This window comes from Pseudonaja textilis, chromosome 1, assembly GCF_049901715.1.
Source record: "Pseudonaja textilis isolate UNSWEBS1 chromosome 1, rPseTex1.2, whole genome shotgun sequence".
Lineage (NCBI taxonomy): Eukaryota > Metazoa > Chordata > Lepidosauria > Squamata > Elapidae > Pseudonaja > Pseudonaja textilis.
In genome coordinates, this window is record NC_141990.1 from 280,264,992 (window position 1) to 280,277,365 (window position 12,374).

At 33.9% G+C, this 12,374-nt stretch overlaps 1 protein-coding gene across 2 annotated transcripts in view; it reads left to right on the forward strand.

Moving 5' to 3' along the window:
* NUBPL (NUBP iron-sulfur cluster assembly factor, mitochondrial) overlaps positions 1-12,374 on the forward strand; it is a 68,905-nt gene that overhangs the window by 26,067 nt on the left and 30,464 nt on the right. For both annotated transcript variants that reach the window (XR_015741074.1, XM_026710872.2), the window contains exons 4-6: positions 1,139-1,229; positions 5,526-5,565; positions 5,654-5,744. Coding sequence is in view for 1 of the 2 variants with exons in the window: in XM_026710872.2 (XP_026566657.1) it covers positions 1,139-1,229; positions 5,526-5,565; positions 5,654-5,744 (222 nt within the window). In the remaining variant the exon portion in view is untranslated. The remainder of the gene's footprint in view (positions 1-1,138; positions 1,230-5,525; positions 5,566-5,653; positions 5,745-12,374) is intronic.

Here is a 12,374-nt window from a genome sequence, read left to right on the forward strand (position 1 = left end):
AAAGGGAGTTTAATATACAAAATGATATATTCAGTTCAAATTACTAAATCATCTTTAAACTGAGATTCCTGGCAATTCAGATAGCGAAAGAAATGCTACAATAGTTTTCAGACTGTTAACAATTCCTGATTAATGCTTTTCTGGTATCTTTTTTTTCCTGCAACGATGACACTTTACTGTAGCCACTTTCATTGTTCTTCTGTTAATTTCAAAACTATTATTATATAATTCAAAAGAACAAAAAAAATCTACAGAAACCAATTATTTTCCAGAACAAAATTGAAACATGGGATATTTTATGTTTAGAAGAAAGACATTATATAGCATGCAACTATGTCATATGAACTGACGCTGCATTTAAGCACTTCATTAATTATTGAATTGAGCAATTTATTTCTGCAAATAATCTACTGAATGTGCCTACCAAATGCAAAATAGTAATTTTGTTCAATTTGTTAGAATTTTAAATCTATCAAAATGTGATTTTAAAAAATCCATGATCTCCCACTGATTTCTGCCTGTGTATTTTGAACTGAGACCCAAATAACAAAATTAAGACGTATAAAATCTGCCTTTGAGTTGTCACATTAATCTGGTATAGATGCAGATCACAGTGGAACACTTTGAAAAGCAAACTAAATGACGTTCTTGAGCATCCATACCACAAACAATCTATAGGATTTTAAAGATCTACCATGTTCTTTGTCTGCTGCAACATATAAATATGGCAAATATTTGCCCTGCAAAATATTAAATGATAAATAATAGCAAATCATTCTATTTGTATCTTCTTTCTTAACAGAATCTCCTCAGTAGCCTTTATCTTGCCACTGAAAACATTTTTTTTAACTGACCCAAATCCAACAGTAATTCTATGTTTTTGGACATAATTAGTGGTTGTGGATGAGAATGTACTTCCTATGTATCCTTTGTGTGTCTAAATTAATTCTGCAGTGGACACTGACTGAGCATGAATCACTTTATTGTGTTAAGCTACTGGAACTTTGGTGAATTTTCAGATTCCTTGCTCTAATAAGTAGCTGTTACAAAAAATATAATTAAAACGTTGCTGGGGTTAATGTGCACAATTTTTCCTGTTTGAAGAATATGTAAAATGATGTGCATTTTTCTTCCACAGACAAAAGCAGTTGGGCTACTTGATGCAGATATATATGGGCCGTCCATACCAAAAATGATGAATCTCAAAGGAAATCCAGAAGTGACATCAAGTAAGTCAAGCTGGATATCACAGTTTCCCCAGAAACTGAAACTATTTTTCTTTGGTCTTACAATCAAACAACTTACAATCATTTTTTTAGTGACCGCTCAAAATTACAACAGCACTGAAAAAAGACTTATAACCATTTCCCAATCTTATGTCCATTGCAGCATCACCATGATCAAAATTCAGACGCTTGGCAACCGGTTCATATTTATCACGGTTGCAGTGTTCCGGAGTCATGTGATCACTTTTTGTAAGCTTCTAGCAAACAAAGTTAATGGGGAAGCTAGCTTCACTTAACCATGTTACTAACTTAATGTCTGTGGAGATTCTCAGTCATCCAGGTTATGGTTGTTCCAAAGGTTCTTTTTTTCAAAAGCTGCCTGGACTTTTTTTTGTTTTTGCTAAAGACTTTTCACTTCTCATCCAAGAGGCTTCAAGTCAGAACTGAAGAAGCTTCTTGGATGAGAAATGAAATGTCTTTAAGCACAAAAACAAAGTCCCGTTGCCCTTTTTTAAAAAAGCACCTTTGGGATTACTAACTTAACAAATGCAGCAATTCACTTAACAACTGTGGCAAGAAAGGTCGTAAAAGGGGGAAAAACTCACTTAACAACTGTCTCAGTAACAGAAATGTTGGGCTCAATTGTGGTCATAAGTTGAAGACTACCTGTAAACTGCTCTGGAGGGCCATACTTGAAGTTACTTATATATTTTAAAATAAAAGCAAATAATTGTATTGCCTGTCATGAGAACCAGCTTCTGATCTTGTTAGGATTTGTCTAACTTCCTGGAGTTAGTTCTGAGTTTTCCTGCAACTGTTTATGCTTCTTAAATACATCGGACATAAAGAAGTTCTTATCCACGTGAAGAGAAGGAGAATTCAGATTTCTTTTGTAGATTGCTGAAAGAGAGCCAGGAGAAAGATGCTAAATTATACATACATAGTTCATACTGAGGAGAGAAGTTTTGTACAGAAAGAAAACAAATAATTTCCTATTTATTGTGCATTGAAGTATTTACAAGAGAGTGCCTTCAAGGTAGTTTTGGCTTCCATGGTTCTGATATAAGCAGATAGAGATTCCTCAGCAAACCAGATCTTTTTGATAGATATTTAAAGAATAATAACAACTAAATAGCAGGTTTAAAACCCAACTAACAATTGTGGGAAATGGAGGAGGATGAAGTTATCACTTGCAGTGCTTTTCTATTTTCCATCACAGAGATTTTGCTCAGCGTGCAAGCATTTATCTCTTGGATTTCAAAAAAAAGAATAGTGAGACTAACATTTTCAAGATTTTTTTTTTACACAAGGGTAGCTTGTTTTAATTTACCGTCAGAGAATAGTACAGGCCCTCAATGGAACTGTCCCTGGCTCTCACTAGTACTGAATAGATTTTTTTTCTCTTCACTGGAATAATATACTGTCTATTAAAACCCCTTTACACTAATGTTTCTGGGACTTTTTTTAACAGAGGCTTACTGGATAAAAATGTGTGGCCCATAGTATGTGTAATGTTGCTTTCTTTTCAAGTACATCAAAGCCTGAAATTATAGAAGCTGATACTATAAGATTTTTGGGGTTCCACAAGGTAGATTGTAATTTAAGCCACTTCATATATTGGGAGGTACTTGTTTAGCCTATGAGTTTAATGAAATCTAGAGAAATGTGAACTCCTACCGTGTTTCTCATATAATAAGGTCGGGTCTTATTTATTTTTTTTTGAGCCCCGAAAAAATGGCTAGGTCGTCTTTTCGGGGGTGACTTAATTCCCCCCACTTGCATCTTCAGGCAGGCGGGCGGCGACAGCTTGTATGTTGACCTCGGCGTTGATGGGGCACTTCGTATCGGGATCAACGCAAGCAGCACCAAATCTGGGTGTGCAACAAAAGTACTTCCTAATGGCAAGCCCCCCCACCATTCCCCCCCATTTCACATGTTTTAATATAGGCCTTAATTTGGGGGGAGGGGCTTAATTTCATTTCATGCGTATAAAACATGCTGGGACTTCCTATTGGGGGAGACCGTATTATTGGAGAAACAGGGTATATTAACTACCAAGGATTTTTCTAATAAGACTTTGAAGTAAGTTTCTGCTTACTTTAATAGGATGGGCAATTACATCATTTATTAGACCTTTATCCTGTCTTGCATTCAGGAGCTCCAGGCAATGGTATTTTCCGCACAGTTAGTCTCAGACTAGCCAGTGGACTTCCATGGCTGAGGATGGAATAGGACATTTGTCTTTCTGCTCTGAGCCCCAAACTATATTAGGTCTCACAAAACATAAATAGACATCCTTTAAAGATGATTTTGTGTTCTTAAGAAAATATGAAAAGCAAAATTGCATTTGTTTTCCAATTGGGAATTTAACTGTTACAGACTCAGCACATTTCTAACAGCGAGGTGGTCTAACCCTGCCAAGAAATGTGCTGGAAGAAAAGAACAATCCTAGATAAACAGGAAGAATTGAAACATTTGAAAGCTTTTCTTTGCTGAAATTTAAAAAAAAATGCACCATAGTATTGAAAATCCTAATTGTTTGAAAATGGAAAGGGAGAGACTATTTCTATCCTTCCGTAGAAGCTGAAATTGCTTATTGAGTATAAAAATTAGTAATACTTAGTCATATTCTTCAGTTTTATGTCTGCAATATGTTACTGTAATTCACATATCATAAAATCTGTGCAGCTACTATTGTAGTAGGAATACAAAGGAAAAATTCCATTATCATTTTGTTTGCCATGATAATCTTGTGTGCTCTCTCTCTCTCTCTGCTGCTGCAGTGTTTAAATTTCTGTATGGTGAATGAACTACTGAGCAACTTCATTGAAATATAATTTGAGACTATGATTATTAATATAGGTAATTGTGGAAAAAGTAGGATCTGCAACAGTCCCTTAAAAATCAAATGTTCATTTTAGGCATTTAAAATTGTTAATTACAATTTTATGTGTTCTCATTTCAAATAATACAAAAATTGCTATCCAGGATGAGGCTATACTTTAACAAAGAACAAGCTATATATTCAAGATATTTTCCAGGATTTATGTTACAGTTTTAACTCCTGCGAGAGAAGTAACTTTTATTGAATTGTGGTTGTCTCTTCAGCAGTGGAATCATACTTGAAATTATTTCAGGCAAAAGTACTAGCTGTTTCATCAATATTCTTTTCCATTCTTTGCTTTTCAAGCTTTCTTTGCAATGGAACTTGAATAAAGAATTTAACAATTTTTGTGGCATTCTATTTAATATTTTTTATGCCACAGTTACCTATTTTCTGTCTCTGTACATAATAATCTTAAATGAAAGGTTATAAACTTTTCTAGTTTTGCCATTGTCTCTGTGGGAATGCAAAAGTACTATTATCATTTGAAATTATACCAATATCCCTAAATATTTCCTAAAACATCTATTAGATGTTTGACAATACCTCTTAGGAAGGGCTGTAGGCAATACTCACACATTTATTAAACACCATTAAAATGCATCTTCCGGAATTTTGATTGATAACTTTCATTCATACAAAATGATAGTCATAGGAGATAACAACCTGTATAGGGAGGTCTCCCTATAATGAAACCCATGAAATTGTCTTATGATTCTAATTTGTGTTATTCAAGTACTGGTAATCCTCAAGTATCCCAACTGCAACTGCACATGCGCTAACCACAACTGAGTGTACACTCGACCAGCATTAACTGAATTCTGGCTTGCATTAAATATGATCTGGTATCAATTTATAATTTACATTAAATTGAACACTGTACACTTCAAGCTTCCAATAATCACCACATGTCTATATATGAAGTTTCTTAGCAACATTGTAGGATACTGCTGATTTTGTACAATTCCTACAATTGCCTGTAATTCCTACTCCAGGTACAATTAAGTTCCTCTTGTTGAAGCATTTTGGCAAAAAGTTCAGTAGTCATAGATTAAAATGCCCAAGGTGCTTTTTCCAGAGGCAGCTAAACTTTCTGATTTTTCTTTGAAGATGTTTAGCTTCCAAGAAGCTGTTTCTTGGTCTTCAAAGAAAAACCAGAAAGTCCAGTTGCCTCTTGAAAAAGCACCTTTGGGATAATCATGACCTGGTTCCTGAGAATCTCCATAGACACCCATAGATTAAAATATTGAACATCTTGTTATCATATCCACCAGAAGTCAAGCTCAACACATCGTTTTTTGTTTTTTAGATTAGATGTGATCTGTACAAGGAGCCTCTGGTTTACATCTATTTACATTGAGAGGATTTGAATAGATTTTCCAAAAATTTATCCTTAAAAATAATTTCTGTTCTAGAAAACCTAATGAGACCTCTTGTGAACTATGGAATTTCATGGTAAGCCCTTTATCTTTGTTTCTATTTACCTTTTATCTTGTATTGTTTGTATCATGTCTGAATGTTGGAAAAATGCCTTTAATTCTAGTATGTCTATGGGTTTCTTGGTGGAAGAGACTGCACCAATTGTCTGGAGAGGACTCATGGTAATGTCAGCTATAGAGAAATTACTGAGACAGGTAAAAAATTGTTTTAAGTTAACTTCATTAGTGATTATAACCCTACAATTTCTAACAATGTTAATAGCAAATGCATTGTCAATATTTTAATACAATATGGAAAGTTTGGAAACATAATAGCAAAACATTTTGCTTTGTTGGCAAAAAATACCATCCAATATTTAAAATTAAGCTTAATGAAACTGCCCTCAAACTTTCTTCAGATCTTGGCTTCAGATGGAATGAATATAGCAGCTTCTTGGTTAATACTTTTAGATACTAATCTACAACACAGAAATTCCATAGCTATATGGAAAGGCAAAGAAAGCATATGTTTTGACTGCAGATTTTTTAAAAAATTATTAAATCTCTGAGATCTGTTGATAGCTTTAGGAAATACTTCTGCTTGAAATCCCAGAAAGTTTCTGGCAGTCATTATAAGCCAACCTTACTCATCATGACACTTTTCAAATGAATTGGATCTGCAGCAACCATATCTATATAACCTTTCTTCCTCTCTTGTAATAGATGTCTGATATTTTTCTGAACTGCAGATGAAAAGTCTGGCCTTTCAGATACCTTATTTTGAATGTGTCCCTCCCTAATAAAGACATTGTATCTGACATCACAGAATTTAGGCTTTTTCATCCTATAAGTGAAGTGCAGTAATAAAACTCAACATCTGATGACAAAACATGTAATATTTAAAATTACTAGCCATTAGGAAAGAAAGTGGAAGACATGAATGGCTACTGTCTTCATCTGCTGAAATGCTGTCAGTTTTAATTTATTCCAAAATCTTAAAATGAGATATTTCAGTATATTGCTAAAAGTAATCTTTTGTGGCAATTACTTGCAGCAGTAGGGAAAAAAACCTAATATTGCACAAGCAGTGGTGAGTTTTTCTCTGTCTCTCCTTTGACTCCACTCTGGAGCCCTCCCATTCTTTTGCAAAACCACCAAAGAAATTTAAGGGGTTATGAAAGGAGCTGCAGGAACAATGGAGAATTTACATTTTCCTTGTTCTATTAACATGTCCTTCTATAGCCAAAGTGCCCTCTGGATATACAGGTAGGTCCCGATTAGTGTGATTAATGAATCCTATAACATAGTTCCATTTTTCAAATTCACATTATTCAAAGTAATGTGGCAAAAATAGGCAAATTAAAAATTTTAAATATTTTTTTTATGTTTGTTAATGTTAGGCTGTATAACATAAACAAAGCAAACTTGCTATCTCCTATATTCTGCTATAGTTCTTCAAAATTATCTTTTTAAAAACTTTCTTCAAACAGAATCATCTTCTCTATTTTGCACAAATGACAATTAGTGACTAAAACCCCAAGAGCAACTGTGACATACACTAGCCTCAAGTTCATATGTGCTAGCCTCAATATATGTATAGTAGCTTTGCAGTAACTGAATCTTGGACCCCATTAAACACAGTCTGGTATCAATTTTTAAATCACACTAAATCAAATATTGTGCTGTTCAAACTCTCACTAATCATTGCCTACATACATCAATATGTCAATTCCCCCAGTAATCCTAAGCCTCGGCAATAGTTATGCTGGCTGGGTAATTCTGGAGGGCACCAAATTGGAAAAAGGTTTCACTAATGGAAGAACTTCAAGCAGTGAAACAGAACATTTGATTCCAATTATAAATGTTTTTAATATACTTGGCAGGGTTGGAGTGGACCTGATTACATATGGCAGTATTCTGAAGTCAGAATCAAAACATAGATTTGAGTGCTAATGTTAGTTCTTACTTTCCTAAGGAGACCAAGGATTAATTGATTATAGGAAGAGACGTGGGATGATGTTTGAGAAACTGCAATGTTACTTTAGCAATGGAATTCCCAATTGGGAAGCAGATGGCAGTTTCTTCTCATGCATTTTGATAATGATATATACTGAGTCTGTTGTTACCTGGCAACTAAAAAATAGTTTTACTCTACACATCTAGAAGCAAAAAGAAATATAGTCCCTTGACATAACAGTCATTAATGATTTTCCCATAGTGATTGCAGAAAGCTTTAATGAGGACTTTCCCTCTAATTAGGCTTTTCCCCTCTTTTGTGTATAAACTAGGATTTTTAAATACTATTTCAGGATAATCTGGGTACCTTTCTCAGCTTGCCTGAAGTTCCAGGAAAGAAGATAAAATCTGTTATAGCATTAGGTTTTGTTACAATTGATATCATTCATTACACTGCTTTTAAAGAGTTACAAATATTACTTGTAGCAATAGCTTGTTACCAATGATTTGTTTATTAATTTTCTGATCAGAGTATAGTATTGTATAATGAGTATTTATTCAGACATCCCATGCATTAATTTAAATCAGTTTGATTCAGTTTGATTCTAAATCTCTCCCCACCTTTTGTCACCAATCAGATTAGGATTAGAGCTATTTTCATTGTTTTGTACTAAACATTTTTGTAGATGTTAACCTCCTGTCAATTTGATCTGGAGGAAATGGCTCTTACTCTTCTTTTCCTAAACATCTTAAACTGCTTCCTTAATCTTTAAATTGAGTTTAAAGGGGTTCAAGACATTGAGACATGCATTTGAAAACTAAAATGTAAAATAAAAATTAAATCAGTCAGACATAATATATTTAATGTATTTTATTGCAATAGTAAAAGCAGTTTATAATTTCCCACATAAAATAAAAATTTCAATATGCAATGTGTTCTTTACTAACAGTTTTGAAATATAAACCTTTCTTATAATCAGGTATCACAGAACATTATTAAGTATGGTAACCAATTTGGGTAATATAGAGTTTCTCAATTTATCAGAGATATAATTTAATTAGAATTTTCCCAATATATTTGAAACAGCAGACAAACGTGTAGCAATGAATTAAATGCTTCTCTTTTGTTCCCAAGATGTTGGCAAAGCAGTATTATGTAAATCTTGGTCATAGCACGTTTTAATTGGATCTCAGTTTTAAGTAAGTGTTAGAGTTTGAGCTACACTTTTTATTTCACTAAGTGTTTGTAACAGATATAATGCACATAATTGCTGTGCACTGATATATTTCTGTTGCAATTTGTACAATGTTCAGTTTGCTTTTAGTATTTTTCAGACTAGATAACAATCATTGTTTGGCACTAAGAATCTTACTTATTATATATTTATAAGCTGTTACTAAAATACAGTACAGAGACAACAAATCAAATGTTGCATGATAAAATGGATGCCAAATTTCAAAGTAATCAGAGTGGATCAATGAAAGAATTGTAAGAAACAATTAATAAAATTTACTCCAAGTTATACATTAAGGAAAACTAGTATAAAATGTTCCATGGATGGTATATAACTATTGATAATAGTTTTCTTATTATTTTCTTGTTATTTATCAAACAAACATTAAAAGTACTATAATAAAGAAGAAACATTCTATCATGTGATGCTTATGCAAAAGGATATAGAAGTATTGGGAAAAAAACATCAAAACATTTAGGAAATTTTGAAATTGAATTGAAACCAGAAATATTTTTATTAGTAATGATTAACAGAGATTATAAATGAAAAGTACCACAATTTATTGGGATATATACTGATGATGGCAAGAATATGAAAAATTTATTCTATGTGATAAATTTATCAATTCATTAAACTTATTTTTGAAGAAGAAGCTTATGCTTTTAATCCTTCCATGATAGAACTGGAAAGGAAATAAGCAGACAAATCACAGACTTTTATCTATTTCTAGAAGTATTTCTAGTACTAAACCATGGCCTAACTTAGTGTTCAGGGTGATTTAGTGTCCAAATTTAATTGGAATGCTCGAGGAATGTGTTAGTTATTTAAGAAAAAAATCCCATTTTAAAGTACATTATTATTATCAAAACAGTATGCAAGAGTTTATTCTTTAAATGATACAATCAATGCAGACCAAATTCTTATGCAGTAATTCTGAACAATAGTGTCCTAATATAGCTTCCTTGCAATTTACAATTGGGCCTGGAATTGATATTGCATGAATAACTACATTTGCCACATACTATCTATTTACTGATTGATTAGAACCATTTACAGAAAAACTTTAGCGATGCTCTTGAATAGAGGAAAAATATATAGAGCTGCCTGGCAACGAATGATATTTCTCTGTCAATAAATGTCAGGAAAATTATTCCTAGAGAAAAAAAGACAAATGCTATATTTAAGTAAAACGTAATCACGTTCCCAGCATCTGAAATGTTTCACAACACTATATATTAAAGAAGCAAATATTTTAGTGTTTTCCACACATGCATGTTGACTAGCAGATGGATACTACAGGTGTAATTTTACAACCACACACACTTCTTCATTTGCAAGGAGTAATTTCTGTGGCGACTGTGTTTTCTTAATTTGGGAGAATTTATTCTTGAGGCAATATTTTAATAACTTGACATATGTATATGGCTACACTTCTGAAAAGGTTAGGAGGATAAGGACTAATCATTTCATGTTTTGTAGAATGTTATTTATGAATATGTCTTACAAATAATATTGAATCTTTTTTCCTGAAGTTATCTAATCTAAAGATTTTATTCATTCAAGTTTTCTTCAACTTGAGGGTAGCATTTAATTTTAGTATGAGACTTAGGGAAAGCAATGAGGATACCTCACAAGTCATCTGTTCCTCAAAAGGTGCAGTATTAGTCTCATGGTCTCCTAAATACTTTCAGTTCAGGCATTTCACATCAGTCCCATTAGGTGACCGGGCCAAGAAATCACAGGAAAGCTAAAATTACTTTTACTGAGATTGATTATAATAACACAATTTTGCTAGTCTGATTGTAGTATACCAACTTTCTTTGTTATATTCCTGTTAAATAGAAATGTTTCTCTTTGACCTTCTTTCTAAAATTATCTGCCTGTTGCTTACAATATGTGTTGCCTCTCATCGCTTTGGTAACACAATTTGCATATCTTCACCAATCATCTTCTTTATTTTCTATATTAATAGCACAAAACAATGTAATCTGTTGTTCTGCTATACTGATCTGTGTTCATACTTTCTTCATTGAATTACTTATTTAATTCTTTATTTAAATAAATTTGTGACAGACTGTAGCGAACACTCAGCTGCTAACATTGCTACTGTTAGTCTGAGCAATATTAACAACTCTGCCCTGAATTTTAAGAATCCCAAACACCCAATTCCAAATGTTCGGTGGTTTGGAAAGCCACTGCAATAAGTAGGGTGTGTCAAACTTTTCAGCTTTCAATTTCCAAACATTAGGGTTGCTCAAAAGTTGTGACATGACTTGGAGATATTTTGGTTATTTTAATATAATTTAAATGAGCTTGGTAAATAATTACATAAATATCATAACCTTTTAACATTTGGTTTGTTTCATTTCATAGGTTCAGCTGTCTTTCTCTTTTGTTAAATGTTATTTTGTCTGAGAGTGTTAATACTGCTGTCCTCGTTTCCTATGAGTGCGATAAATGATGTGTAATGGATTCTAAATGGCTTCTAAAAAAGACTTGGAAATTCACTCATATGACCAACCTAATTGGGACTGGCAGAGACTTGTTGCCGCCTGAAATCCCAACATTGCAAATCATTGTCAAATATGGTCTACTATTAAGAGAACAAAGTGGTGATAATGCTAGAAATTACCCAGCAGCAGCCTGTGTTGCAAGAGACATATACACAAAAGTGCTTGAAAAGTGGAAATGAGCAAACAGTTCTTCTGTAGCCACTGTTGTAATTCACTAATGACAGTCTTGAACAAGATCCAAGAGAACTGAGATCAAGCCAAAAACATATTTCTTGGTAGAGGAAAGCTAGATATCAGACTTTCACTGTGAAACTTGACAAATTGTTTGACATTCTCAACTAAAAGTGTCAAATTGTTCTGTGTGCCAAATTTGGCTGCCCTGCTGGCTGCAAAAAGGAAGCTCACATATAGACTGGGTGAAACCAGGCTCAATAGCAGTAACTGAGAGAGGGATCTTGGAGTCTTAGTGGACAACCAGCTAAATATGAGGCAGCAGTGTGCAGCCACTGCCAAAAAAGCTAATGCAATCCTAAGTTTTATTAACAGAGGGATACAGTCAAGATCAAGGGAAGTACTAATACCACTCTATAAAGCCTTAGTAAGACCACACCTAGAGTACTGCATCCAGTTTTGGTCACCACATTATAAAAAAGACGTTGAGACTCGAGAAAAAGTACAGAGAAGAGCAACCAGAATGATTAGGGGACTGGAGGCTAAAACATACAACGAACAGTTGCAGGAACTGGGCTTGGCTAGTCAAGTGAAGAGAAGGACGAGGGGAGACATGATAACGGTCTTCCAATATTTGAGGGGCTGCCACGGAGAGGAAGGGGTCAAGCTATTTTCTAAAGTGCCTGTAGGCCAGACAAGGAATAATGGGTGGAAACTGAAGAAGGAGAGATTTCACCTGGAAATAAGGAGAAACTTTTTGATAGTGAGAACAATCAACCAATGGAACAGCTTGCCTTCAGAAGTTGTGGGAGCGCCATCACTTGAAACTTTCAAGAAGAGATTGGACTGCCCTTTGTCAGAAATGGTGTAGGGTCTGCCGCTTGGGCCGAGGGTTGGACTAGACCTATAAGGTCCCTTCCAACTCTGATTATCTGTATCTGTAACTGTACCTGCCCTGAGAAGATGAAGAT